This window comes from Dreissena polymorpha, chromosome 7 (genome assembly GCF_020536995.1).
Source record: "Dreissena polymorpha isolate Duluth1 chromosome 7, UMN_Dpol_1.0, whole genome shotgun sequence".
NCBI classification, from domain to species: Eukaryota; Metazoa; Mollusca; class Bivalvia; order Myida; family Dreissenidae; genus Dreissena; species Dreissena polymorpha.
Window position 1 is genome coordinate 4,922,615 of NC_068361.1, and position 24,878 is coordinate 4,947,492.

General features: G+C 35.1%; 3 protein-coding genes across 6 annotated transcripts in view; 1 reads left to right on the top strand and 2 right to left on the bottom strand.

Annotated features, from left to right (window-relative positions):
* LOC127837371 (target of rapamycin complex 2 subunit MAPKAP1-like) overlaps positions 1 to 141 on the bottom strand; it is a 57,736-nt gene extending 57,595 nt beyond the window's left edge. Inside the window, exon 1 of the mRNA XM_052364360.1 lies at positions 18 to 141. The gene's annotated coding sequence lies outside the window, so the exon portion shown is untranslated. The remainder of the gene's footprint in view (positions 1 to 17) is intronic.
* LOC127837365 (eEF1A lysine and N-terminal methyltransferase-like) lies at positions 1 to 24,008 on the top strand. Of its 4 annotated transcripts, none has more exons than XM_052364333.1 (14): positions 1 to 117; positions 6,568 to 6,685; positions 7,775 to 8,003; positions 8,924 to 9,132; positions 10,213 to 10,336; positions 11,269 to 11,387; positions 12,071 to 12,205; positions 13,240 to 13,426; positions 13,995 to 14,175; positions 14,689 to 14,811; positions 17,121 to 17,197; positions 17,553 to 17,688; positions 20,276 to 20,404; positions 21,055 to 24,008. In XM_052364333.1, exons 1-14 carry the CDS (start codon positions 6 to 8, stop codon positions 21,417 to 21,419), a joined length of 2,244 nt encoding a protein of 747 aa, XP_052220293.1. In that variant the 5' UTR covers positions 1 to 5; the 3' UTR covers positions 21,420 to 24,008. The 4 variants fall into 4 exon arrangements, with proteins under 4 accessions (XP_052220293.1, XP_052220294.1, XP_052220296.1 ...); XM_052364334.1 differs by having other exon boundaries at positions 16 to 142; XM_052364336.1 differs by lacking the exon at positions 1 to 117 and adding an exon at positions 154 to 172.
* Positions 23,645 to 24,878, bottom strand: part of LOC127837373 (dipeptidyl peptidase 2-like) — a 95,133-nt gene continuing 93,899 nt past the window's right edge. Inside the window, exon 10 of the mRNA XM_052364362.1 lies at positions 23,645 to 24,691. Coding sequence (XP_052220322.1) covers positions 24,607 to 24,691 — 85 coding nt within the window. The 3' untranslated portion in view covers positions 23,645 to 24,606. The remainder of the gene's footprint in view (positions 24,692 to 24,878) is intronic.

Below are 24,878 nucleotides of genomic sequence, written 5' to 3' on the forward strand. Positions count from 1 at the left end.
TTTCCATGTTTTCTTACCTATATAGTAATATAACGACGCATAAAACAAATAAAATAAAGTGTTTTGAATACTCTTCTAAACGAAGGATTCGTCTTCACGGTGACGATGTCAAAATAGGTTCGTTTTAATAGTCCACGACATTGTGAGTTAAAAATGAAATTGAATTGATTTGGTATCATTTGCCATCTTTTTACACTTATATTTTATTATTTAAAATGTGTAGATGATCATATATTAGGCATTTTATCGCGGAATCACTAAGTGACAAAAATTCAGATGTATGACACTCTTTGGGGGTCTTCATAGAAATGTTTACAGTAATTACGCTATAAAGTTTTCGGAGAGTCAAAGTTTTCGGACACCCTCTTTTTGGCCAAAATAATTATGTTCGTGACTCGTAATTTCCGGACATGCGCCATTTCGTCTATCATTAATGACTCTTAATTTTCTGACAGTATATTTTACATTGCTATTTTACCAGATCGGCACCTAAGGGTTTTACAGGTAATGTAACGACTCGCCCCCTTAACGACTCGCCCCATAACAACTCGCCCCACTTTTTATAGTGACTCGCCCCACATGTATAACGACTGGCCCCACATATATAACGACTCGCCCTATCAAAATAAAATGTTATATTATATATGGTAATATAAATGAAATCAATTCATAATATGAATTTAAGGTTTGGCATTGTTTGATAACCATCGTTCAGCGGTTTTTTGCCTTATACCTGACCTTATATACGTCTATTGCAGGCATATTCTGAAAAGTAATAATTTTTATTTTATGATGTTTTTTTTACATCTTTGTTCAGTGGCAATATTATCATAAAGCAAGACTATTGGATATCGGCACATTTGTCTCATGTCATACTTTCCTTTATATTTATAAAAAGAAACAAAGGCTAAGATCATATCGACAATTAAAGATTCCCAGGTTAAATTACTCAAGAATTTAGGGATTATCGTTATAAAGGAGACCGATGAACAACATAATTGACAGGTACATTAACGCAGGCGGGTGATGACAATCAACAATACACGTGTCATAATCGCGAAAGCGTGAATACCTTGCTTCGTGGTAAAGATATTTTCATATACAGTCCAGAGAATCATGCCACGAAAACTGCTCATTCAGGCTGGCTTGGCTGAAGCATATTTACAGTTACAGCTGATGGGCCACATGTGGGCTGTGGTCAATCTCTCAGCAGGGTAGGGTTATTAGGGGCCATAAAACTGTCATACAACTGCACAGGACCGGTGTGGTTTCAAGTTGCTTCCAAGTACTGTTTAACCATGTATTCTAATAATTCTTCTTGTAATAAAAACCTTAAACAGTTTTGCATGTTTTCACGATATATGTTTAGACTAATAAGTTAATTAAAATACAGTAAAATATATAATTTCAAGATATTTAAAATACATGGAATATTTCAAAATTCAGAATTCATATTCATAAAAAATAGGTACATGTATGAACAATATGAACTGGAGTAATGACATTTGAGACATTTTGCTTCATTATTAATTTCAAAATGTATTGTTTGCAATAAAAACAAAACAAAATATCCAGACAAAAATGTCACACAAGTTTATTCACAGATCAATGCAGTAATTAAGCTCACAGTGTGCATTGTTTTGCTAATCACGCTAAAAGGTCACATTTTAAGATATTTATTCGAAGTTAACACTGACATAACACTAATATCTGGCAGTTAACTACATTTTTTACAAGGAACTGACAAAAATGCTATTTATCGACACAGTGCATCCTTCGATGTTGTATGCACGAGATTTTAAACATAAAATCTTATATCTATTAAATTGTATTATATAAAGTTAAGTGACATGTTGAAAAATTTCTAAACACTTCGAGTACAATAAAATGTACAAACAAGCAGAGTTAAAGTTGTCCTCAATCATTTATAACTTAAGCTTAAGCTTAAATCTGTAATAGACTCTCCAAAAGATACAACACTTTGTGTACAACGGAAAGCTCATTGAATGGCTCTTTAATTGTTTCTCAGGTTCTACTAAACATTAATCTTTTCTAATACACATATGAAAAGGTATAATCATGTATTGCTTTAAATGAGTCCTGAATAATATTGATAAAGACCACGTATATTCTATTTAAGAGATAATTTCCAGGCCAAGTAAACAACTTACACTTTACACTATTACAGAGTTATAGTACTAAGCAACTTCAGTCCTTATGACACCTTGAGCGACTTTTCTAAATAAGTATACTCTGATCAGACAGCTCCTACAGGACGTACTTGATTAGGTTAAACTATGTTTGCTAATGTATGAGCAAACAATGCTTGGCAAAAATATATGATGGCATAAATTATGCTACCTTTCATTCAATACACATTTTTGTTATTTTTGTTTACCGGTAGGTATTCAAAACAAAAATTATTTGAATATTCATAAACAACTGAGAAAAATAAAAGTGGATCTGCAATGGTAATGATTTCAAATGTTTCAATTCACTTATCTTGACTTAAAATTAGAGTCTACTTTCTTTCATTGTATACTGTTAAACATACAAGACTATGTTACATTAATAAATCTGTCTCTCATAACTTACAATGATTATTTATTGTTAAAGGGGCTTTACAGACTTTGGCAGGTTTGGAAGTTTGTCACTCAATGCTTTATATTGATAAATGTAAGCATTGTATCTAAAAAGCTACAGTAAAAAATCAAGAATAACATTAAAAAAAGAAAAAAGAGATAACCCTCAGCAGGGCTCGAACCACTAACCCCTGGAGTTCTGGAGTAAAATGTCTACCACTTAGACAACTCGGCCATCCTTCCTGATACAATGTCAGATGTATTTTATACCTTATCTAAGCAATCCTCGTAGTTTTCAGATGTCCGTAGAAATGATTATTGTTGAAAAAAATCAAACAATTGCCTCGCAATGTTTATTATGCACAAGGTATAAAATCTCGATTTCCGACAATTTTTGCATGTGCTTCCACGAGTAGTGAATAAAACACTGTGTAGCTGTTTCATACTAGAAACGCAGAAGGTACCTCAGAAGTGAAGTTTGGGCATACCAGCCAACTTTTTATCAACCTTTATGGCCCCTAAATTACTCTAATCATGCTGGGATGATTGTTTTAATTTGTAGTTGTGAACAATTATCGCGGAAAATTTGCAATGGTTTCAAATAAACAAGAAACCATTTGTGATAAATCAATCAATTCCATGATTTGTTTAATTACTTTAATGGTTATAACTTTAATTGAGTAATACGTGCCACTGCGGAGTTTAGTATTTAAAGATGTATACATGATTATAGTAAACCATTATTTTAAATTGATAATTCGACTAACACCATGCCTGCGCCTCCTTGTTTGTTTTGTCTACGACGGGTGTACCAAAACTCCAGAGCGGTGACATGTGACAACTGTTCACAGTGGCATCACATAAAATGTGGTAACACTGGTAAGTACTTCTAAAACGTACAATCGAAGATAAATTATTTTTTTGCGTTGTAGTATTTTCGTGTGTCAACTTTGCACTCTGTATTTGCAGCGCAGCATTGTTTACTAATATATATATAAGTGTATAAAACTGTTTTTCTCTTGTTATCTATGCTTATATTATAGTCTATGTATATCAGAGATTGAATAAACTTTGTACTCTGTATTTGCAGCGCAGCATTGTTTACCTATATATATATAAGATGAACACACTTTGAAACAAACTTTATACAGTTTATACAAATTTAAGTATATAATTTAAGGGATCACAGATGAGCAATACGACACCGCTGTTGCCGAAAATCGGGATCTACAATTTGTGTGTATGCGCTGTCGGCACAACAACACCGATGAGAATGGTGATCTGATGGACGAGATAGTCAACTCGATACCGGATTCGACAAACACCACCATGGAATCAACGGCAACGTCAGCCATGTCACTCCTTGAAGAGGAAATGGAAGTTGACCACGCGTTCGACATCACACGAACGGAACGGGAACTCCCATCGGAGCGTTCCATCTCAACTAGTCAGCTGCTGGACTTGTGTTCAGCCATGTACGGACCTGTGTAAATAGTTGTTGTTGCTGTTGTTGTTGTTGTTTGTGTAAATAGTGTTTAAATTTGTTATGAATAAAACGTTTGAATAAAATCATTTTCATAAATTCAATGTTGATAATATTAAGATATAATTATATTGATTACTGGTGTATTACTGTGGGGCGAGTCGTTATACATGTGGGGCGAGTCGTTATAAAAAGTGGGGCGAGTCGTTATGGGGCGAGTCGTTAAGGGGGCGAGTCATTAGTAAACCGTTTTACAAACCCCATGTAATAATAAGAATAATAATAAACATTATTACATGGGGTTTAACAAACCGATTAAGGTCATAAAATCTGGGAGACGCATGCCTTAGGACAATGGGCCATAACATTTGCGTAATTGGGTAAATAACCATGTATACTCGTAGGCAATCGCTTGACCCAACAGCATTTTAAATGATATCTTCAAATTAAGGGCCAAGTATGTTTAATGTTTTACTTTTTGCTCTGTATCATTTCCGGCAAGAGTAAGCAAGAGTAAGCAAAGCCTTGGAGTTGTTTTTATTTTAAATTGGAAATACTATTGTGTATTGATTAATTGTTTTTATTTCAATAACAATTTTGGGACATTAAATTTTTGTCTGTAAATTTTCGGACACCTGAAATTTTAAAATATTTTCTGTATCAAATTTTCAGACACAAACAAAAATAATTATTTTTAAGTGTCTGAATACTAAGAGTAATTTAGGTAGTTCTTTTGAATGCTCTGAGCTTTTATAAGCACATACCTACAATAGATGGGAGTTGGATTATTGCAACTATGGAAATGTTGTGTTTACAACAACCATGCGTTGAGCAAGATTCCAAGCTTATCAGAATATTTTTTTTCACGCAAATATAGGGCCCTGTTACCTTGCTATAAATGTATACATTAAACCACTATCAGTGCTTTTATTTTTGCTTAGGGGAAATGGCATGGCCTTCAATTTCAAGGAAAAAAAAATTAACTGAGAAAGGGGAAAAATATTTCCAATTTTTAATAAGTTGAAATATGGAGAATTTTGCATGGTTTGAAAGAAGAGGCCGTATTCTTGGGAGAAGTGGTTCATATAAGGCCCCTGCTAAAAAACGGAAAAAAACTGATTTTTTATAACGTTAAACTTACCCTCTCAGTCTTCACGCTAAATATTTTAGCCCAATAGCCCTTCGGGCTAATCAGATGAAATTTTGAATAGCCCGAAGACATGTTCAATAGCCCGAAGAGGTCAATATAAATTTGATGACTTTTTTGGCCAGGACACAAAAAATAGTTTTTTACAATAAAAAAAATCTACTTCCATTAGTAAAAACAGATGCATGTGATTACAGTAATAAAGGGTATTCTGTTTCCTGTTGAAATGCATTTTATACAATCCACCAGATAATTATGCTGGTTGTTGAAAAAACGTCTTCTAATACGCAAGAACAATTAATTAAACATTTGGAAATCAAACTGTAATGAGGATCAATTTGTTTTAACCCAATGTGTACAATATCTATTACAAACTCTTTTAGTTTTATTGAAAAATTACTTTGTCCATTTTTCATGAATAATAAATAAATTTTCGGAAACGCTTCTTAAATTAGATACGCTTCTAGATCATTATTTGGTCATTATTTTAAAACATTATGAAGTGCCCGATGCGAGCACATTCTGGCCGTGATTTACGCATGTTCAGTTTGAATAACTTCATCTCGATTAGGCGTCAATTGCATCAAGCAACATTCCTGGATGTTAACACGACAGTTTAGAAAAATGGCGGACGCATGTGTTCATGCAATTCTTCAACACTTATAACGTCATTTTAGGCATTTAAATAGCGAATTTAATCGTGCCTCTTATATATGCATATATATAAGGTATTTGATATGATAGTAGTTTCAGTTTTTAGTTTGTAACTTTGTTTTCAATTTTACACTCAATTATTTTATCAACCAGTCAGGCTATTGTATAAGCATTTAGGATCGACTGACTGGCCCAAGAATCGACTCGGGCTTCAGGCTTATAGGCTAATTCGAAGACTGCCCTCTCAATGTAAGCTTTCTTGTGAAAAGAAATAGACAACTCTGGTAAATTTGGTAAAGGTTTACTGAGTTAAAGGTGTTTAAAGGTAAAAATAATCCAAAAATTTTATCAAACCAAGTAAAAGCATAATCTTATAAACCATTTGTAGTAAAGCATTTGTTTATGATTTCTTAGAAAGTAGAATATATATAGAACATGCTTTTCTTAAAAAATAATTCCCCTTTTGGGTTAAATTCCCTATCTGAAGGGCCCTGCCAACTGTTGCCCCAAGCTGACAAAAAACAAAAACATGAGATTCTTGAATTTTAAAAATGTTAGCGGCTTATCACAAACTGGTTTTCTGAAGTTCCCTAATCCAGTTGAAAAAAGACTAGGAAACATGCAGTACTTTTGAGACTTTGCCACTCAAATATTTTATTATTGCAACTTTCTTAAAAAGATGGGTTTTTTTGTTTTTCCAGCTTTGGAAGTTAAAAAGAATATCAACATGAATTTACTACCAAAAGAGCATGGAGAATTCGTGAAACCAGAGTATTGGGAGAAATTCTTCAAAAAGCGTGGGGGAAAAGCATTTGAGTGGTAACTGGTTGTTTCTTGTTTGAACGTGATGTTGAGAAAGTTTATTGGACAGCGGCCATTTAAAAAAAAAGGCAGTTGTCTGTATTGCTGTTTATATATAGTGCAATTATTAAGAACATTCTAAAGTGTTATTCTTAGCATGATCTCAAATACTATCTCTCAAATAATACACCTATTTTAATCATAGTTCATAATATTTAATATGTGAAAAAAACACATCCCATGTATTGAGAAAAATAACTATAATTACTCTACTGGCATTCATCAAACATCAGAAAGTAATTATTACAGCAGCATTGGATGTTGTCATGACTGCATGAATTTAGTATGCTTAGAATAATTTTCTCAAATTGTACACACATTGTTCATGATTCAGATTTTCATGGGATTGACCTCCATGCTGGTGCTTATTTGATCACACTATTTGTTTGGTTCATATTTGCATATATTATACATTAAGTGACATTGGGCCCTTAAAATTTAAAGCGAGATTATACGATTTTGTCAAATATTAATGAATTTATGTATTGAAACTTGTTATATATATCATTCAATATAAATTAAACAAATGTTAAGAAGAACATGTGTCGAAAAATGCGAAATAAGCCAGATATTTATTTCTGAAATCGAAAAAGGCTGTACAGTCGAATTCGCCAGCATGTATAGCATGCATGTACAATAGGGAATCTTAACTTAGTGTAATGGTTCATTTTAAATTCCTTCAACGATATATATTCATACGACACACAAACACTAACTCTGGTCCTAATAAAAAGACGAATGCTTCGGTTATTGTAGAAAAATATGTACGTCACAATCGGCTAGGGGTGCTTATTTATCTTTGCTGCATTTTATGAAATTCGTCTCTAATATAAATTTTTCTTGCTTATTTTGTGTTATTGTAACATATTTTATCAATATATTACAATTTATCACATATAAAAAATCGTATAATCTCGCTTTAATGCTTTTATGGTTTTGTATAAATCAATAGTCTTATTTCCTGTATTGATCATATTGCCTCAGAGTATCTTCTGTAGTTAGTGGAAACATGTTCTTATGATTCCAAGCTTACACATTAACATTCAGGTATGGGGAATACCCTGACCTATGTGGAATTCTCCACAAGTACATCAAACCACAAGACAAGTTGCTGGTAGTGGGGTGTGGAAACTCACAGCTCAGTGCAGACCTCTATGATGTCGGACACCATAGCATCGTTAACGTTGACATCACCGACGTCGTCATCAGACAGATGAAAGATAAGAACGAGAAACAACGACCACAGATGAAGTTCTTGAAGATGGATGTGTTGAATGTAAAGTGGCTCTCAGACTCTCAGTAGAATGTATTTGTGTGTCATTACATGTTAAATATAATTGGGCCGTGTTCTGTGAAAAGAGGGTCTAATGCATGTGCCTAAAGTGTCGTATCAGATTAGCCTGCGCAGTCCACACAGGCTAATCAGAGACAACACTTCCACCTCAACTTGATTTTTGCAAAGAAGAGACTTTTTTTAAACGCAAAATATCATAAAAGTGGAAAGTGTCGTCCCTGATTAGCCTGTGCTGACTGCAAAGGCATTAAACCTCCTTTTCACAGAGCACGGCCCAATTAGATATTAGCTTTTACCTAGTTGCTTTATTTTTTGAAAGGGTTTCCTTTATTTTGAAAAAAACAACACTTTCTAAATTTTCTTTAATTTGTGTTCCTTAACTTTAAGGTTTGAAGTTTATTACAATTTTATTTTTCTTCATTAAAAACTGGTTAAAGTTTATTCATTCCCTTTGTATGTTTTTTTTTAGAATTTTTGTAACATGATTATTTCGATTTGCTAGACAATATTACATGCATTGGTGAGAGATATTCATCAATATTTTGAACAGCTCAAATTTCTGATAATCATAAAAGACAGTGCTTATTTTAACAGGTCATTATATAACGGATTTATCAACTCCTGGCAGTATTTCGAGTTATTTATCAATTTATTCCTTTCTGATTCATAAGGTAAAAATTGCTGTATGCAAACACCATAAAACCAGAACAGCTTGCGAGTAACTCGCAGTCTGTTCAGGTTTTATGCTGTTTGCTGCTCATCAGGAAGGGTTCAAAATGAAACCTTAAATCTTGAATCTAGAAAGAAAGGTTTTTAATTTAATTTAGGGATTACAAACATGTTAAAATGAATATCTATGTGATAAAGGGTTAAGCAATAGCTGTTCGTGTTCTCTCTTCCAGCTAGAGTTTCCAGACTCAGAATTCTCGGTGGTGCTGGACAAAGGGACCTTGGACGCCTTGATGGTGGACGACACAGTCAAGGTCACGGCCGACATTGAGCGGATGTTCTCAGAGATTGACCGTACATTGAAACTGATGGGCCGCTACATATGCATCTCCCTCCTGCAGGAACACATTCTGAAGAAGATCGTTGGCTTTTTCTCTGAGCTGTAATATTTTTTTATTAATTAGTTTAAACCTATTTATTTAAGCGCAATTGCATTGAAAGCCTAAGGCTTATAATATAAATGCTCTCGAGTCGCCTCCTGGTCGCTAGGCGGACACCATATCTATTTCACCACCGCGACCTCTTTTTGTCCCCTACCAGTGAAACCGGAGGGGACTTATGGTTTGCACTCCGTCTGTCAGTCTGTCTGTCAGTTGGTCACACTTTTCTGGGTCCTGCGATAACTTTAAAAGTTCTTCATATTTTTTTCATGAAACTTTAAAAATGGATAGATGGCAATATGGAGATTATGCACGTCATTTCATTTTGTTCCTACATCAAAAATTCTGATTGCTATGGCAACAAAAAAATTACTGACAACGGTGGAGTTTCACCGGTAGGGGACCATATTGCTTGGCAATCTCTTGTTTATTAATTGACCTTAAGTCTTTTATACTTAAAGGTATTGTTTAAGAAAACTTTGGGAATTATTTACTCCCATTGAAAGGGAGGAGCATAAAGTCTACACTTTGTCTGTCCATTGAATTCTAATTTTGATGGCATTGACTTTGCCTGTGTCTTAAATGAATTTTCCTGATAATCGTTTTTGTTCAACTTAGATGTTCGTACTTAAAAATAAAAGTTGTAATTAGTCTGCAACAAACTACCAGGAAACAGAGTAAAAAAACTGACATCAATTAATAGTTATACTGACAGTAATGAAAATGACTGTATTTTACATCTTGCACAGTGCATTGGTTATGATTTTCTTCCTAATTAGTTGACAATATAATTAAGTGTTTCATTTAAAGGAAATAAACATAAATGAACATCGCTCTGTGAAAAGGGGGTTTAATGCATGTGCCTAAAGTGTTTTCCCTGATTAGCCTGTGGAGTCTGCAACAGATTCTGCTTTATTGTATTTTTCGTTTAAAGGAAGTTTGTTCTTGAGCAAAAAACAGTTAAAGCCGAAAGTGTTGTCCCTGATAAGCCTGTGCAGACTGCACTGGCTGATTTGGGACAATGCTTATTGCACATGCATTTAACCAGTTATATTAGAGCGCAATTCAAACCTATTTGACAGAGGATGGGCAGTAAGGATTCATCGAATTCACGTGGATGATTCCTTGAAGGACGAGAAAGAATTCCACATGCCTGTTTTTGCCATTATCTGCACAAAATTCAAGAAAAACCCTAGTCTTCAACAGGTAGATTTGTTGAATATTTTTAAGCCCTTATTATTTTCAGACCATTCAATTCTCCAGAAGTCCTTTCTAATTTGCATTTTACAAATGGAAATAAACACCACAATCATCGAAATTCAGGGCTTTTTTCCCCTATACCCAGTGCCCTTATGTAGAAAAGAAGGTCAAAGGGGCTTGTAATATGAACCAGTCAGAGGTGAAGGTCAAAGGGGCTTGTAACATGAGCCAGTCAGAAGTGAAGGTCACATGGGAGTGTAACATGAACCAGTCAGAGGTTAAGGTCACAGGGGATTGTAATAAGAACCAGTCAGATGTGATGTTCACAGAGGCTTATAACATGAAACAGTCAGAGGTGATGGTCAAAGTGGCGTGTAACATGAACCAGTCAGAGGTAAATGTCACAGGGGGTCATAATATAAACTAGTTGGATCTAAAGTTCACAGAGGCTTGTAATATGAACCAGTCAGAGGTGAAGGTCACAGGGGCTTGTAACACTAACCAGTCAGAGGTGATAGTCAGTCACATAGGGCTTGTAACACTAACCAGTCAGAGGTGATGGTCAGTCACAGGGGCTTGTAACACGAACCAGTCAGAGGTGATAGTCACAGGGGCTTGTAAAATGAACCAGTCTTAGCTGCAGATCACAGGGGCATTGTTTTCACACAATATTCAGACACACTTTAAGTTCATATGAATTAGTAAACTGGTTAGTCTTGCGGTTAGGAAAACTCTTATCAATTTTGACTTTGTAAGGTCAAAATTGAAGGTCTCATGGTCATATAATACAAATTTGTTTTCAGTTGCTCTAATTGACCATATGTATGCCAGTTGTGGGGGGGGGGGGCAAACATGTCTTGTTAAACCATCTCTTGTTCATGTGCACATCTATGAATACATGCTGTTGTTTCATATGCGATTAATTCATGATGATTCAGATTCTGGAGGTGTGTGCCTATGAAGACAAGAATGAACGGTTCAAAACTGTTGCTGACCTTATGAACGTTGTCAAGGAGATGCAATACTATGCTGTGATCAGACAGAGGATTGCTAAGAGGTATGAAAACCAGGCTATATGGAATCCTGTGAAAATAGGGAAATGTTTGGAAAGCAATTCATGCAGGAGAATTTTGGAGTTGTTTTGAGTTTTGAAGATAGCATGATGCACTTATTTAAGCATTTGCTTGTTAAGCTTTTGATAATAATTATATAGACGTTCCTGTCCAATTGAAAAAATGTTGTAACAAATCTAAGTTATGACTTAATTGTTTGTGCAAAATTTTCTTTAGGAAAGTCTGGAAGATATCAAAGATTTAAAGAAAACCATCTGAAATAAAAGTATCATAATAATTGTTGTTGCGTATGAAGTGCCATATTGTCATCTGAGAATACAAGAGTGCGAACAAGTCAATAGGAAACACTTATATGAGCAGTGGTTTTGGAAAACTGGGCTTAATGCACATAGGGAAAGTGACATCACAGATTAGCCTGTGAAGTCCGCACAGTTCAACCAGGGACCACACTTTCTGCTTTTCTGGATTAATTCGTTTTAAGAATGTCTTTTCTGAATGAAAATCCAGTGAAGGTGAAAACTGTTGTCCCTGATCAGCCTGTGTAGACTGCACAGGCTTATCTTCGATAACACTTTATGCACCTGCATTGAGGCCAGTTTTCCTTAAACGAGCTTATTTATCATTCATAGTTTTAAGGTGTGGTCATTATTGCACTTAATTTTTACAGGAAAGTAGCGGACGAGCAGTTATCGTTGTCACTTTACACTGATGTGGCGTCAACCCCTAGATACACGCTCCACATAGTTGATTCTGCCGCAAAACTTGTCAACAAGTTTGCAATCTTCATAGTTCCACAGGGAAGGTACAGAAAAGCTGTTTATTATTCAGTCAATCTTGATGATTTGTCTAGTGCAAACATTTCTTTACAGATAAAAACTGCTATTTTTAGCTCACCTGAGTACAACATGAAGATCTGCAGGGAAAGCGTTTGTCTTTAACATTTGTGACGTGACATGCATAGGCATGTCCAATGTGTAATTTTTCTCCAAATGCAGTGAGTGTGATGGGTTCTGTAGAAATGTTGCCTCATTCGTGATCTCAAAAAGTATGTAAATTTAAAATATTTTTTAGAACAATTTTTTTTCTCAATTTTAAAGTATTTCTTAGCAAAGTAAACAACAACACCAATTAATCAATTTTTTATGAAATGATGCTGTTTTTCCCAATCCAAAGGGCTTCAGTCACATTCCCAAAATAGTGAAAAAAAACTCACACACTGAAATGACATCTCCTTCTTGATCAAAAGAGCAAACAAATGACACTTCACAGGAATTTCCTTGCGTGGTCCTCTATGAACATTTTTCAAATGGTTCTGGTTAATGGATAAATTAGACTTTTACAAAAGCATCTGAATCGAGAATGCCCACTGATTGTTATGTGTTATGTAACATCCTAAACTGGTCCTTTCCAAGTTTGTTCAGATCATGCCCCTGGGGACAAAATTGGCTTCACCCATTGGTGATATTTGAAATTTGTTACATAACATTGAATTGTAGTCCTGAACAAAAGTTGTTCAAACTATGCCCATGGGGTAAAACCTGGCGAAATCCCACAGGTCATCAGTTTTACACAGACTCATACATACGCAAAACCATTAAAAATCTTCTTTGAAACCGATTGGCCAAAGGCTTTCTTGTTTGATATGTAAGTAATAATTAAGAAGGCCAGGGTCACAATTTTAAAATGGACTTTTGTCATACTCATATCATATTGTCTGTTACAATCTTCTTTGAAATAAAAAGCGTAGTGCCATTTTGTATATCTTAAACACAGCTTCGTACTACATCAAACTACTGGCAGTTGTTTAATTTTCCTTCCTTGCCCTGTTCCATACAGGGAAACAGAGTGGATGTTCTCAACAGAGGCTGGCCGACAACAGCTGTCAGAGAGTGCAGGGTTTGAGCGTCTAGTGGTTGTGACCTTGGACAGGAATCACGCCTACCTTGACCTTGAGGCCGTACAGGCAGAACTTTCTGGGAAAGTCATGGAGTTGGCACCACCAGGATTCAAAATGGGGACTAAGGCATGGCAACTGTTTGTCTTTGAAATTGAGTTATGCTCTGGGAATACTGTGTTTAATGCATGTGGCCAAAGTGTCGTACCAGATTAGCCTGTGCAGTATTCACTGGCTAATCAGGTACCACCCTTTTTGTCCTAATTGAACTTTATCTAAGAAGAGACTTCCTTTAAACGAAAAATTCCATAAAAGCGAAGTGTCGTCCCTGATTAGCCTGTGCAGATTGCACAGGCTAATCTGGGATTACTGTATACATGCACAGGCATTAATCATCATTTTCCCAGAGCAAGGCTTAATTATATCTGGCTAATGTCAGTCTGGCTTGTTACCAGACAATTTTACAATGCCAAAACAATTGTTACTAGTTCAAAATAAATTAATTTTAATTGGATTTGTCATGACCAGCTGTGCAATGACATTTTCTAGTTGCACATGACATTTTGTAATGGAATTCAATCAATTTAATGGTTTTGAAAAAAATTCTTATGTATGTTGATGTTTTCTGAATATCATTGGGAACAAAAGAAGAGCAAAGATAGGTTGGTTTAGCCTTATTTTATTTTTTTGTCTTTAGGTTCCATTCCTGTCCCTAGGCAATGATATTGGTTCCCGTAGCGTTGTTAAGCAGGGGTCAAGCAAAATGAGCGGAGAATACATAATTGAAGACGTAGAAGGTGACAGTGGTACTACGTACAGACGACTGGTCTTTCTGTCCAATCAGAATGTTGTGCAATCGGAGGCACGGCTGAAAACAGGTATATCTGTGAATGTGTTATGCATATACACTGTTGGAGTAACTACGATATTAAATGAGATAATTATATGCATCAGTGTGCTTGTGATTACAATTAATTAAATGTGATAAGTTTGTGTGATTTGAAGCACACAGGTTGGGCATTGACGGCAAAGTTGTATATCTGATAAAGAATTCTAAAGTAGATTCATGCTAGATCTTTGATAAATTGTGTACCCAAAATGTCCAAGACTAGGAATATTCAACACTTTTTTGGAAACGTTCTTATTGGACAAAATAAAAAAACTGATTGATTTTGGATTTACAACGGAAATAGTAGAGGTGTCTGGGTAATTAAGGATTTAACAGATAAAATGTGACGGGAGTTAAAAATTATGTGAAATACATTTCATGAATTAAGCATGAACATTTCTCACTTTAAGAGATCTATTTGGATACATTTGTAAACATGAGTCTTCTTAACTTGTTTGTAAATTATGCATACAACTTTCTTATATGTGTTACACACTGACAGTGAAAAAGAAGGGCAAAGGGAGGCAAACAGTGATGGTTGTTGACAAGAGTTACCTGGCCTGTCAACACCACCTGACCATGGTAGCAGGTCTGTCCTGTGTTGCCAGTCTGCCCACACTTCTTGGTAAGCCTATCACTTGAGATTCACTCTGTGAAAAGGGCGTAGTGTCGTTCCAGATTAGCCTGTGCAGTCCGCAAAGGCCGATCATGGACGACAATTTCCATTTTATTGTATTTTTATTTTACAGAAAGACTGTTCTTGATGAAAATCAAGTTTAGGCATAAAATGTCATCCCTTATTAGCCTGTGCTAATCTGGGACTACACTTTACGCACATGCATTTAACCCCATTTTCACATAGCGAGGCTCATTTGTTTTGAAGCATGAAATAATGGCTGTTATTTACTATTTGCAAAAAATATATTTTAGAGGAATTTGTAACCTGCATGAAACCAGTATAAACGGATCGAGGGCTTTTATTCATCAACCCTTGACTTAAGAATAGAGCATTGAGATCAGAGTGACAAATTTTCATCATTTGAATAGATACAGGCTACAAATGTTGCTCATGTCATATGGTCTTAAGAAAGAATTGTGCAGTTAGTGTTTGTTGAATATGGGCCTAGTTTTTTTTATTGAAAAGTGTAAACTCCTCATGAGCTATTGTCAAACGATACATTTCGATGATTTTAAAATCAAAAGCAGAATCATGAACTGTTTTGAAAATTAAAAACACATTGCATGAGCTATGGTATTTTGTATAACATATTTAAACCCTTCAACATATGATATTCATGAGAAACTGTGACCTATTTTAAAGGTTATTTTGGTTCCAGTTGTGTAATATTTAGTTAAGAATCAAATATACTGTTGTACCAGTTTTAATTTACAAAACTGTTGGGTTTGTGTTTTCTTTAAAAAAAATCTATAGGATGTTTGAATGGACCCAGACTTTACATGGCAGTATATAAGACGATTTTATGATTTTCATTTAAGTTATGATTTTCTATGGGATCTTTTTGAATATGGACCCAGACTTGACATGCTGGTATAAAAGATGAACACAGAGGGCAACATGTGTTTTTGTTCAAAGTTGGGGCCTTTTTAGCAACCCTTTCCCAATCTAAATAATATATACCTTTCCCAAATGGGATCTAAAAAATCCCAAAGGGAGGTTTAAACAATTAAATAAATATGAACATTAGAAACAAAACAAAAACATCTCAAAATGTAGTTCATCCCAGACCCTTATCCAGCTCTATACCTTGAACCGTAGTAAATATAATATTGAAAACACTTTTTCTAAATTTTGAAGTATTTGTAAAAAAACAACAGCCCTAATTACCCAATTTAGTCAAAGCAGTGCAATTATTCCTAATCCAAAGAAACTGAGAAAGAAAATGGTGAAAAAATCACTGCTTCACTAATTTCTAGGGATGGCATCGAATATCGGTATTTGAATATTTGCAAATCCATTCAATCGAATATTCGCATATTCGCATAAAACGGCTGGATTGATTGAACTTCTATTACTCAGTTTCGTCAAAGACCTATAGAATACATGTATCGTATCCAGTAGGGATATTAAATATCAATTGACACAGAAATACAATTTAATATACAATTGTTGTGTTGAGAAATAGAAAGAAAATGTAGCTTAATTTTAAAAACAAACTTTGAAAAAGCCTATTTCGGCGAAATATATTAAAAAAGAGTGAAACTTGTTCTGGGTTAACTTCCATTGTTTTATAAGTTATATCCGTTTGCTGAATACGAGGCTGTTTATTAACGTTGCTATCAAATAATTGTATCGCTGTCGGATAATACTATGACTGATACTGTAATCGTGCACAAATACATGTAGAAGGAAAAATATCATGTCATAGAATTTTATTTTGATTTGAAATTTTAAAGTAACGATAGCATGTACGTTTATATAAAGAAACATATCAATAAGGCATGCAAAGTACACCAAATATTCAAGAACAAATATAAGGAAAAACATAATGTCATAAAATTTTATTTGTATTTGAAATTTTTAAATAATGATATCATGTACGTTTATAAAAAGAAACATATCAATAAGTCATGCAAAGTACATCACAAAGCCTTTATTATTATTCGCCAGTCAATTGATGCCGTTAATTGGCACCCCATTTACAAACAACAGTTTGGGCATTTCTTAGAGTGTGTATATTGCATTGCACAATCAACGCTGATACGGGCCGCATTATCAGTTTGACACGAAGAACAAACATACTAATCCCAATTGATTTCGGGTGCCAATTAGTAAGCGGCTCCTAGGTCATTAAATATTAGGGCAATAAGGTTTGAAAAAAAATGATTACAAATATCAATTCTGTAATTCAAATACTGACCATTCAATCGAATAATCGAATATTCAAATAATGTTTCCATCACTACTAATTTCAGATGACCAGCTGTCCGTTCTACTGATAGGCCTGGGAGGTGGAGGCCTACCCTCTTTCATGCATCAGTTTTTTACTAAGGTACTCCATTATAAAAATGTTTATATATAATACAGAATTAATTTTGTTGGGATGTTTATTTATAATGTAAATATTGATAATTAAAGGCAAAATCCAGTGTGAAGAACCTGGATTTAAATTATGTGTTGAAACTAAATTGATTGGCATAAGAGTTATACACAATACCTTTAAATTAGATTACTATAAAAAATTGTAATATATGTAAACTTATTTGATATTATCAATATGGGGCACACAGATGAATTGTTATCCATGATTTTTTTGCACTGTATGTTTGGTATTAAAGATATTTAAATCCTATAGTTTGGCCATTGTTAAATCCATTATATTAATTATGTTATGGTCTGGTTCCCAGGTCAACATTGAAGTGGTGGACATAGATCCAGAAATTGTTGCCATAGCTATAGAATGGTTTGAGTTTCAACCAGACGACAAACTGCGTGTTTGTGTGGATGATGGATTGAAGTTTGTTGAAAATCAGAGAGAAAAAGGTTTGAATTGCTTTGTTATTACACTTGTGTTATTGTACAGCTGACTTAATAAAACAAGAGGGCCTGAAAGGCCCAAAGTCGCTCACCTGAGATTAAAAGGAACTGACCTGTTCTGTGCAGCCCAAGATATCATTAGAACAATATGTTCTTACCAACTTTCATAACTAGTGAACACCCTGGCAGACACGTTTTTCAACAGACCAGAACCATTTTCATACACATCCAAGATATATTTAAACAAATATACTGACAAAGTTTCATGAGGATTCATAAGTCCATATAAGGAAAAATGCCCCGCCCACTGGTGGCCACGTTTATCAAGCAACTGGAACAACTTTCGAACTTGTCCAAAATATCATTGGGGCAAATCTTCTGACAAAGTTTCATGATGATCGTACGTGTACAATAAATATGGCTTCTAGAGTGTTAACAAGGTTTAACTATAGCTATATAAGGAAAAATGCCACGCCCCCTTGGCGGCCATGTTTTTCCACCAACCGGAACCATTTCGAACTCATCCAAGATATCATTGGGACAAATCATCTGAACAAGTTTCATGATGATCGGACAATAAATGTGGCCTCTAGAGTGTTGACAAGGTTTTACTAAAGCATGATATATTGCCATATTAGGAAAAATGCCCCTCCCCCTGGTGGCCATGTTTTTTAAGCAACCGAAACTATTTTCGAATTCATCCAATATATCATTAGGACAAATCTTCTGACCAAGTTTCATGAAGATCAGAAAATAAATGTGGCCTCTAGTGTTAACAAGGTTTTACTATGGCCATATTAGGAAAAATGCCCCCCCCCCGGCAGCCATGTTTTTCAGCCAACCAGCATCATTTTTGAACTCGTCCAAGATATTATTGGGGTAAATCTTCTGACCAAGTTTCATGAAGATCGGACAATTAATGTGGCCTCTAGAGTGTTAACAAGATTTTACTATAACCATATATAGCCATATAAGGAAAAATGCCCCGCCCCTTGGCAGCCATGTTTTTCAAGCAAACGTGACCATTTCAAACTCATTCTAGATATCATTGAGACCAATCTTCTGACCAAATTTCATGAAGATTGGACAATAAATGTGGCCTCTAGAGTGTTCACAAGGTTTTACTATAGCCATATAAGGAAAAATGCCCCGCCCCTCGGCAGCCATGTTTTTCAAGCAAACGTAACCATTTTCGAACTCGTCCAAGATATAATTGAGACCAATCTTCAGACCAAATTTCATGAAGATTGGACAATAAATGTGGCCTCTAGAGTGTAAACAAGGTTTAACTATAGCCATATAAGGAAAACTGCCCCGCCCCCTGGCGGCCATGTTTTTTCAACGATCTGGACCATTTTCGAACTCGTCAGAGATATCAATGAAACCGATGTTTTGACCAAGTTTCATGATGGTTGGGCAAACATTTTGACTTCTAGAGTGTTCACAAGGTTTCTTTATAGCCATATAAGGAATACTGCCCTGCCCCCTGGCAGCCATGTTTTTCAACGGACCGGAATTAATTTTTGAACTCAACCAACATATCATTTAGACAAACATTTTGACAAAGTTACATGAAGATTGGGCAACAAATATGACTTCTACAGTGTTCACAAGGTTTTTCTTTTTTTTTACCTAGTGACCTAGTTTTTGACCCAGCATGACCAAGTTTCGAACTCAGTCGAGGTATCAATGGGACAAATGTTCTGACCAACTTTCATGAAGATCAGACAATAAATGTGGCCTCTAGAGTGTTCACAAGGCAAAATGTTGACGACGGACAAAAAGCGATCACAAAAGCTCACCATGAGCAGGTTGTGCTCAGGTGAGCTAATGAGCACGTATAAAAGTGTCTTCTGGTAATTATACTGTGCTGTAGGTAAGGATGATGCAACGTCCTTTTTCAATTTGGAGGCATCATGCTTCCCTTTATACTGCTCTGCCTTATTCTCATCCAAGATATTAGTTAAAATTTGATGTTAAAGTACTACAAAACTTAATCGGTGCCTTAATATTTTAATCCTTTTCATAGCGATACTCAAAACCTTAAACTATGACACAACATTGCAATAAGTAGGTGTTGTCCGCTTATAAAAAAATAATTGTCATAGCTGGTCGTGAAATATTATCATCCAGATATTAACCCTTTTTTATATACCTATAAATATTCAGTCTACAATAATAGGGTATTTTCTCTATAAAAAACATGGTACTAGATAAGAATTGCACATTTTACATTAATTTTCTGGATTCAACAGTTTGAAAAGCAGACTTCTTTAATGAGTTTTGTACCAGAGGGATATAACCAACTGGAAAAACACAGTCATGTGATTTCTCCTATTTATTTGCAATAACGCATACATTTTGCATACTATTTAAGCCATGGCGTAGTGAATAAGGTGTCTGCCTAGTGACTGGGAGGTCAAGGGTTCAATTTTTACTGCATTCTTAAGATCTCTCCCAAAGACACCAAGTACCGATTCTTACCGGGAAAAGGACATAAAGAATTTTTCACTTAGCCTTGGGCTTTCAATGCAATAGACTGAATTAAATAGGTTTAAATTCAATTTAACTAAGTATGGCATCTATTTTCCAGGCCGCAAGTGGCATGTCATAATGCTGGATGTGGACAGTAAAGACCTCAGTGTCGGAATGAGTTGTCCCCCGGAGCCCTTCGTGGAGCCCAGCTTCCTGAGAGCAGTCAAGTCGTGCCTGCATGACGAAGGTATAATTGAACGAAGTTTAGTGTCTTGTAATCTCAAGTATACCACAGCTAACAGTTATTTCAAGGGAAAAATGTTGTAAGATTGTGGAGCAATCTCCTCACTTTGAAGTGCAGATGTGCCCTACATGTTGTGCCCAATTATCATCTTTTTCCTAAGTTTCTGATATGTGTCTAAAAACTTGGCCATGACAGTTGCATTACAAGTTTGTGGAGCTGTATACGTCATCACCATGAAGTGTAGATGGGCAAGAAAGTGTTTATGCCCCATTGATCTACTTGTTCCTGAGTTACTGCAACATCATTATATTTATCGGCATGAAATTTTGTAGATAACAAACAAATGACTTTTGTGGACTGAAGAGACGTCCTTTAGACTGAAAATACCATAAAAGCTGACAGTGTCTTCCCTGATTAGCCTTTGCGGACAGCGCAGGCTAATCTGGGACGACACTTAACCCACATGCATTAAGCCCTGTTTTTACAGGGAATGAGCGCTCTCTAGATCTTCCCCAAAGACACCAAGTACTGGTTATAGGCCCAGGGAACGGACTCGAGGGCATTTCTATAAGCCTGAGGCTTTCGAGGCAATCAAGCTAAAATAAATAAGTTTAAACTAAACAGAGCATGACTCAATTATTTTTTGTTTACAGGTGCACTTGTTTTGAACCTGGTGTGTCGAGACGAGATGTTAAAGTCTGCAGTTTTAAAGAACATTCAGACAACGTTTGCAGAAGTGTATTCCTGTCAGGTGCCAGATGAGGTCAACGAAATAATTTACGCCCTGAACAGGGAAAATACAGACGTTTGTATTACCCCAGAAAAGAGTAAAGTACATCCAAGTGAACAGGCAATTGTTACTAATAGTGCTCAAAAAGTAGATGAAAATACTGCAGCGTGTAGAAAAACAAAACTGAAAGAAAATTGCCAATATCTGGACAGTTATATACGCAAACAGGGTGGCTGCGAAAAAGACTTTGATATTGTTAAAGAGATGGAAAACTTGACAGTGAGATGATAGGGTAATATGGTTAGACAGGAATAAAATAATGCCCAATTTGTCTAAAAAAAATTAGCTTAATGTTTCAAATAACAGGCACACTATCCGCAACTCATTCTGGCATTAGCATCAATGTCTGGAATAGGTTATAGGTGTCACTGTGTTTTTTTGAAAGATAATTTGTCAGAAATGGCTTGAGGGATTTCATTCAAACTGAAAACTTATTCAGACGAGTCCAATGGGTCTCTAGTTTGATATTTCAAATTTGTCAAAACTGGAGGCCTTTTTAGAGAAAGCTAGTTAACTTTTATTTTTTTCGTTAAGCCAGTTTCTGATGAAATCAGAGATTTCTCACCTCGGACATTTTAATTAATACACTGTAACTCCAATATAGTGCGGTCCGTTATAACGCTGTGTCCAATATAACGCGGGGGGTCCTTGGATCCCGTTTTTTCTCCAACCTTCCATTTCTGATTCAAATCCATGTTATGCAACTTCATGTATTTTCAGAAAATTCAAAGAAGCCGTCGATCACAGCTTGATTGCTTTATCCGTCCGCTTAACTGATTTTAATCGATTAGAGGTTGAACGACACTCGACAGTTAATTGGTGTTAATCTGTTGTGTAATGTCAAAAAAGGTGTGAAAACTCGCGAGTCTGTGTTTATTACATGTATTCCCTATCAGAGCGGTTCAGTGCGCTAATTTCAATACGGCAAGTGCAAGCGGAATAATTAAAGTTATTTAAAACGATTACCTGTTTATGTTTTGTATTTATCGTGTATGGTATTTCATTGTATAAACTATGGCTGTGTAAGTGTGTTATCGTTTATTATATGCTACACATGCTTGATAAATAAAAATATCTGTGTGTGAGATGCACTTAAATTTGTGCCCGTTATCTGAAAGTCCACGGAAAGCACGTTTTTCACATGCTGCATATGACGCAATAAAATGTTTTTTTGTATATGTATCGTATTGCATTCAATCTAATTTTAAATTCGCTCGTCCAATGAAAGCTGTGTCCCATAATGCACTGTACTAATTTTTCTGAAAAATGGCGTAGGCATATGAATTTGTTTACAAATTTCGTAAACATATTTCTTGTCATAAATGTTTAACATTATTTTTTCGTAAGTGATGTTGTAATTATATTGGATTATCGGATAAATGTGCACATTAAAAAAGCGGTATGTATACTGTTATCGTTCGATTCGGTTTATATGCATGTATTTGCGGATGACAACACAGCATGACATAACACAGGACCTATATTATAGGCTATACTTTACATGTTTTTATAGCCCTCTTAATTAAATAAGCTCAAAACTTATAACGCTGTCCGTTTATAACGCTGTTGCGTGGCTTGGACCCCGTCATCCGCGTTATATTGGAGTTACAGTGTATATTAAAACAGTGAAGGCAACAACAGAAATTCCAAAAGGTTATTACAAGTGATGTTATTAAAACAATGCTTTACCTAAGTGTGAGATATAAAAGAATTGCACACACAAAAGAGTTGAGATTGCTGTCCAGCTACTGCAGTAGTTGGTTCACATGCCTCTCACTAAACAATGCAGGCTAAATTCCCACTGGACACTTGTGAGTTTGGTTGGTGGTCATCATACCAGATATTCAGAGTTTTCTCTAGATACTCCAAAATTCAATACAAGACCAATGAATCGCTGGAAATTGCAGCTGTGCTTCAAGTTGATGAGAGTTGTCTTGAGTTTCGTAACTTAATTTAAGGTACCTTCGAAGCTACATTTGATTGTGGTCATTTAAATCACTAAACAGAAGTTGTCATGAAAGTTCAAAATTTAAAATTGTTAAAACTCAAATGAAGGAAAGTAATATGATTAACATATAAAGTGCTTTTGAAGTAGTTTCCAAACAGAGAATGGACGAAGTAAGCATTGTGTTTTCCGATGAAAACCAGAAGATGTTGTATGGATAGAAAGAGAAACTACGCTTCCAACACTGGACATTTTCGTTAATGAGAGTTTTCAGAATTAACATGATCCTAGGCTGCTTACCTGAGTTTAATGAGTAAATTGGCTTGCATTGAAATATGTGTTCAGAAGTTATAGAAATTTTAATATCATAATTATGGTCATACAAACAACCAATTAAATGATATATTGCTTCTGTTTTGTTAATACACACAATATGTATCTAAAACATTTTAAGGAAATGTTGACAAAAGTGTCTGTCTTTTACATGAAACGAAAAACTAAATCATAGTCTTTTAAACAAATTTTAATAATACTTATAAATATTATACCGTACATACATATCTACACAAAAAAGGAATGTAAATCAATATAGCCTAGACAAGATGACTACATGTAATAGAGCAATATTGTCCCAATAGACAAGGTTAAAGTGCCCCTCTGAAGCATTAATAATTAGACAATAAACATTGACACCACATTATTAAATATTATACAGACATCAACAAAGTGATCGTTGTAAGTCAGACATTTCCAGGCACTTTTCTTACAGGTATTCTGTATTTATTGGACTGTTAAAGAGTTTTAGAATGGTTTATATATAAAACAACTACCAACTTAATGCAAATAAAGATATTTCACATTGTATTATTTTATTGTTTGATGAAAAATGTTACCAATTAAAGATAGTGAATCATTTTATTCTTAGAAATGAACAAGAGATGTGTTTGTCAGAAACATAATGCCCCTTATTGCGCCGCTTTGAAGCCATATATGGATGACCTTGACCTTTCACCACTCAAAATGTGCAGCTCCATGAGATACACATGCATGCCAAGTATCAAGTTGAGATCTTCAATATTGCAAAAGTTTTTGCAAAACTTTAACCAAGGTTAAAGTTTTTGGTTAAAGTTTTGATGACAGACAGAATGACAGACAGACAGGCCAAAAACAATATACCTCCGATCATTTGATCCGGGGGCATAAAAACATTCAATAATTAATATGTGAACGAAATTAATTTGGATTGTTCAACCATTAACTGTCTTCTATATCCAGACAAATAAAGATCGAGTTGAGTGTAAACCTGTTTTATCCTATTACTACAACCGAATCAATCATAAACCAATATATAAACTATTTAAATCAGATTTTTGTGTTGGACAGTATTTAGTTATTGCAAAAAAGTTGCCAGTCAATCTTATATTTGGGATAAAAATGCAAGACAGTCCAAAATTTCAATTATCAGAATTTTTATGAGTTGATCCACTTTCTAATTGCCTGCTTCTCCACTTCACGCGCCGCCATCACACTGATAGGGTCCATGGGATTCTGTGCCCTGGAATAGGCATATGGAAAATCAAAGTTTATAAATGGTCCTGGAAAATGCAGATGTAAAATCAAAGTTAAAAACAGGGCCCAGTTACCGTATACCTGCGCTTATAAGACGCCCTTGCTTATAAGACGCATCCCGACTTCGGACTTTATAATGGGTGGATTTGAGACTGACCCGCGTGTAAGACGCG

Bases quoted from the DNA above. Each gene is read 5' to 3' on its own strand.
- LOC127837365 (XM_052364333.1), top strand. From the start codon at position 6: ATGTTTTCTTACCTATATAGTAATATAACGACGCATAAAACAAATAAA. The intron at 13,427-13,994 runs GCATGGCAACTG...TTTTGTCTTTAG, and splicing joins GATTCAAAATGGGGACTAAG to GTTCCATTCCTGTCCCTAGG. The intron at 14,812-17,120 runs GTAAGCCTATCA...TACTAATTTCAG, and splicing joins CAGTCTGCCCACACTTCTTG to ATGACCAGCTGTCCGTTCTA.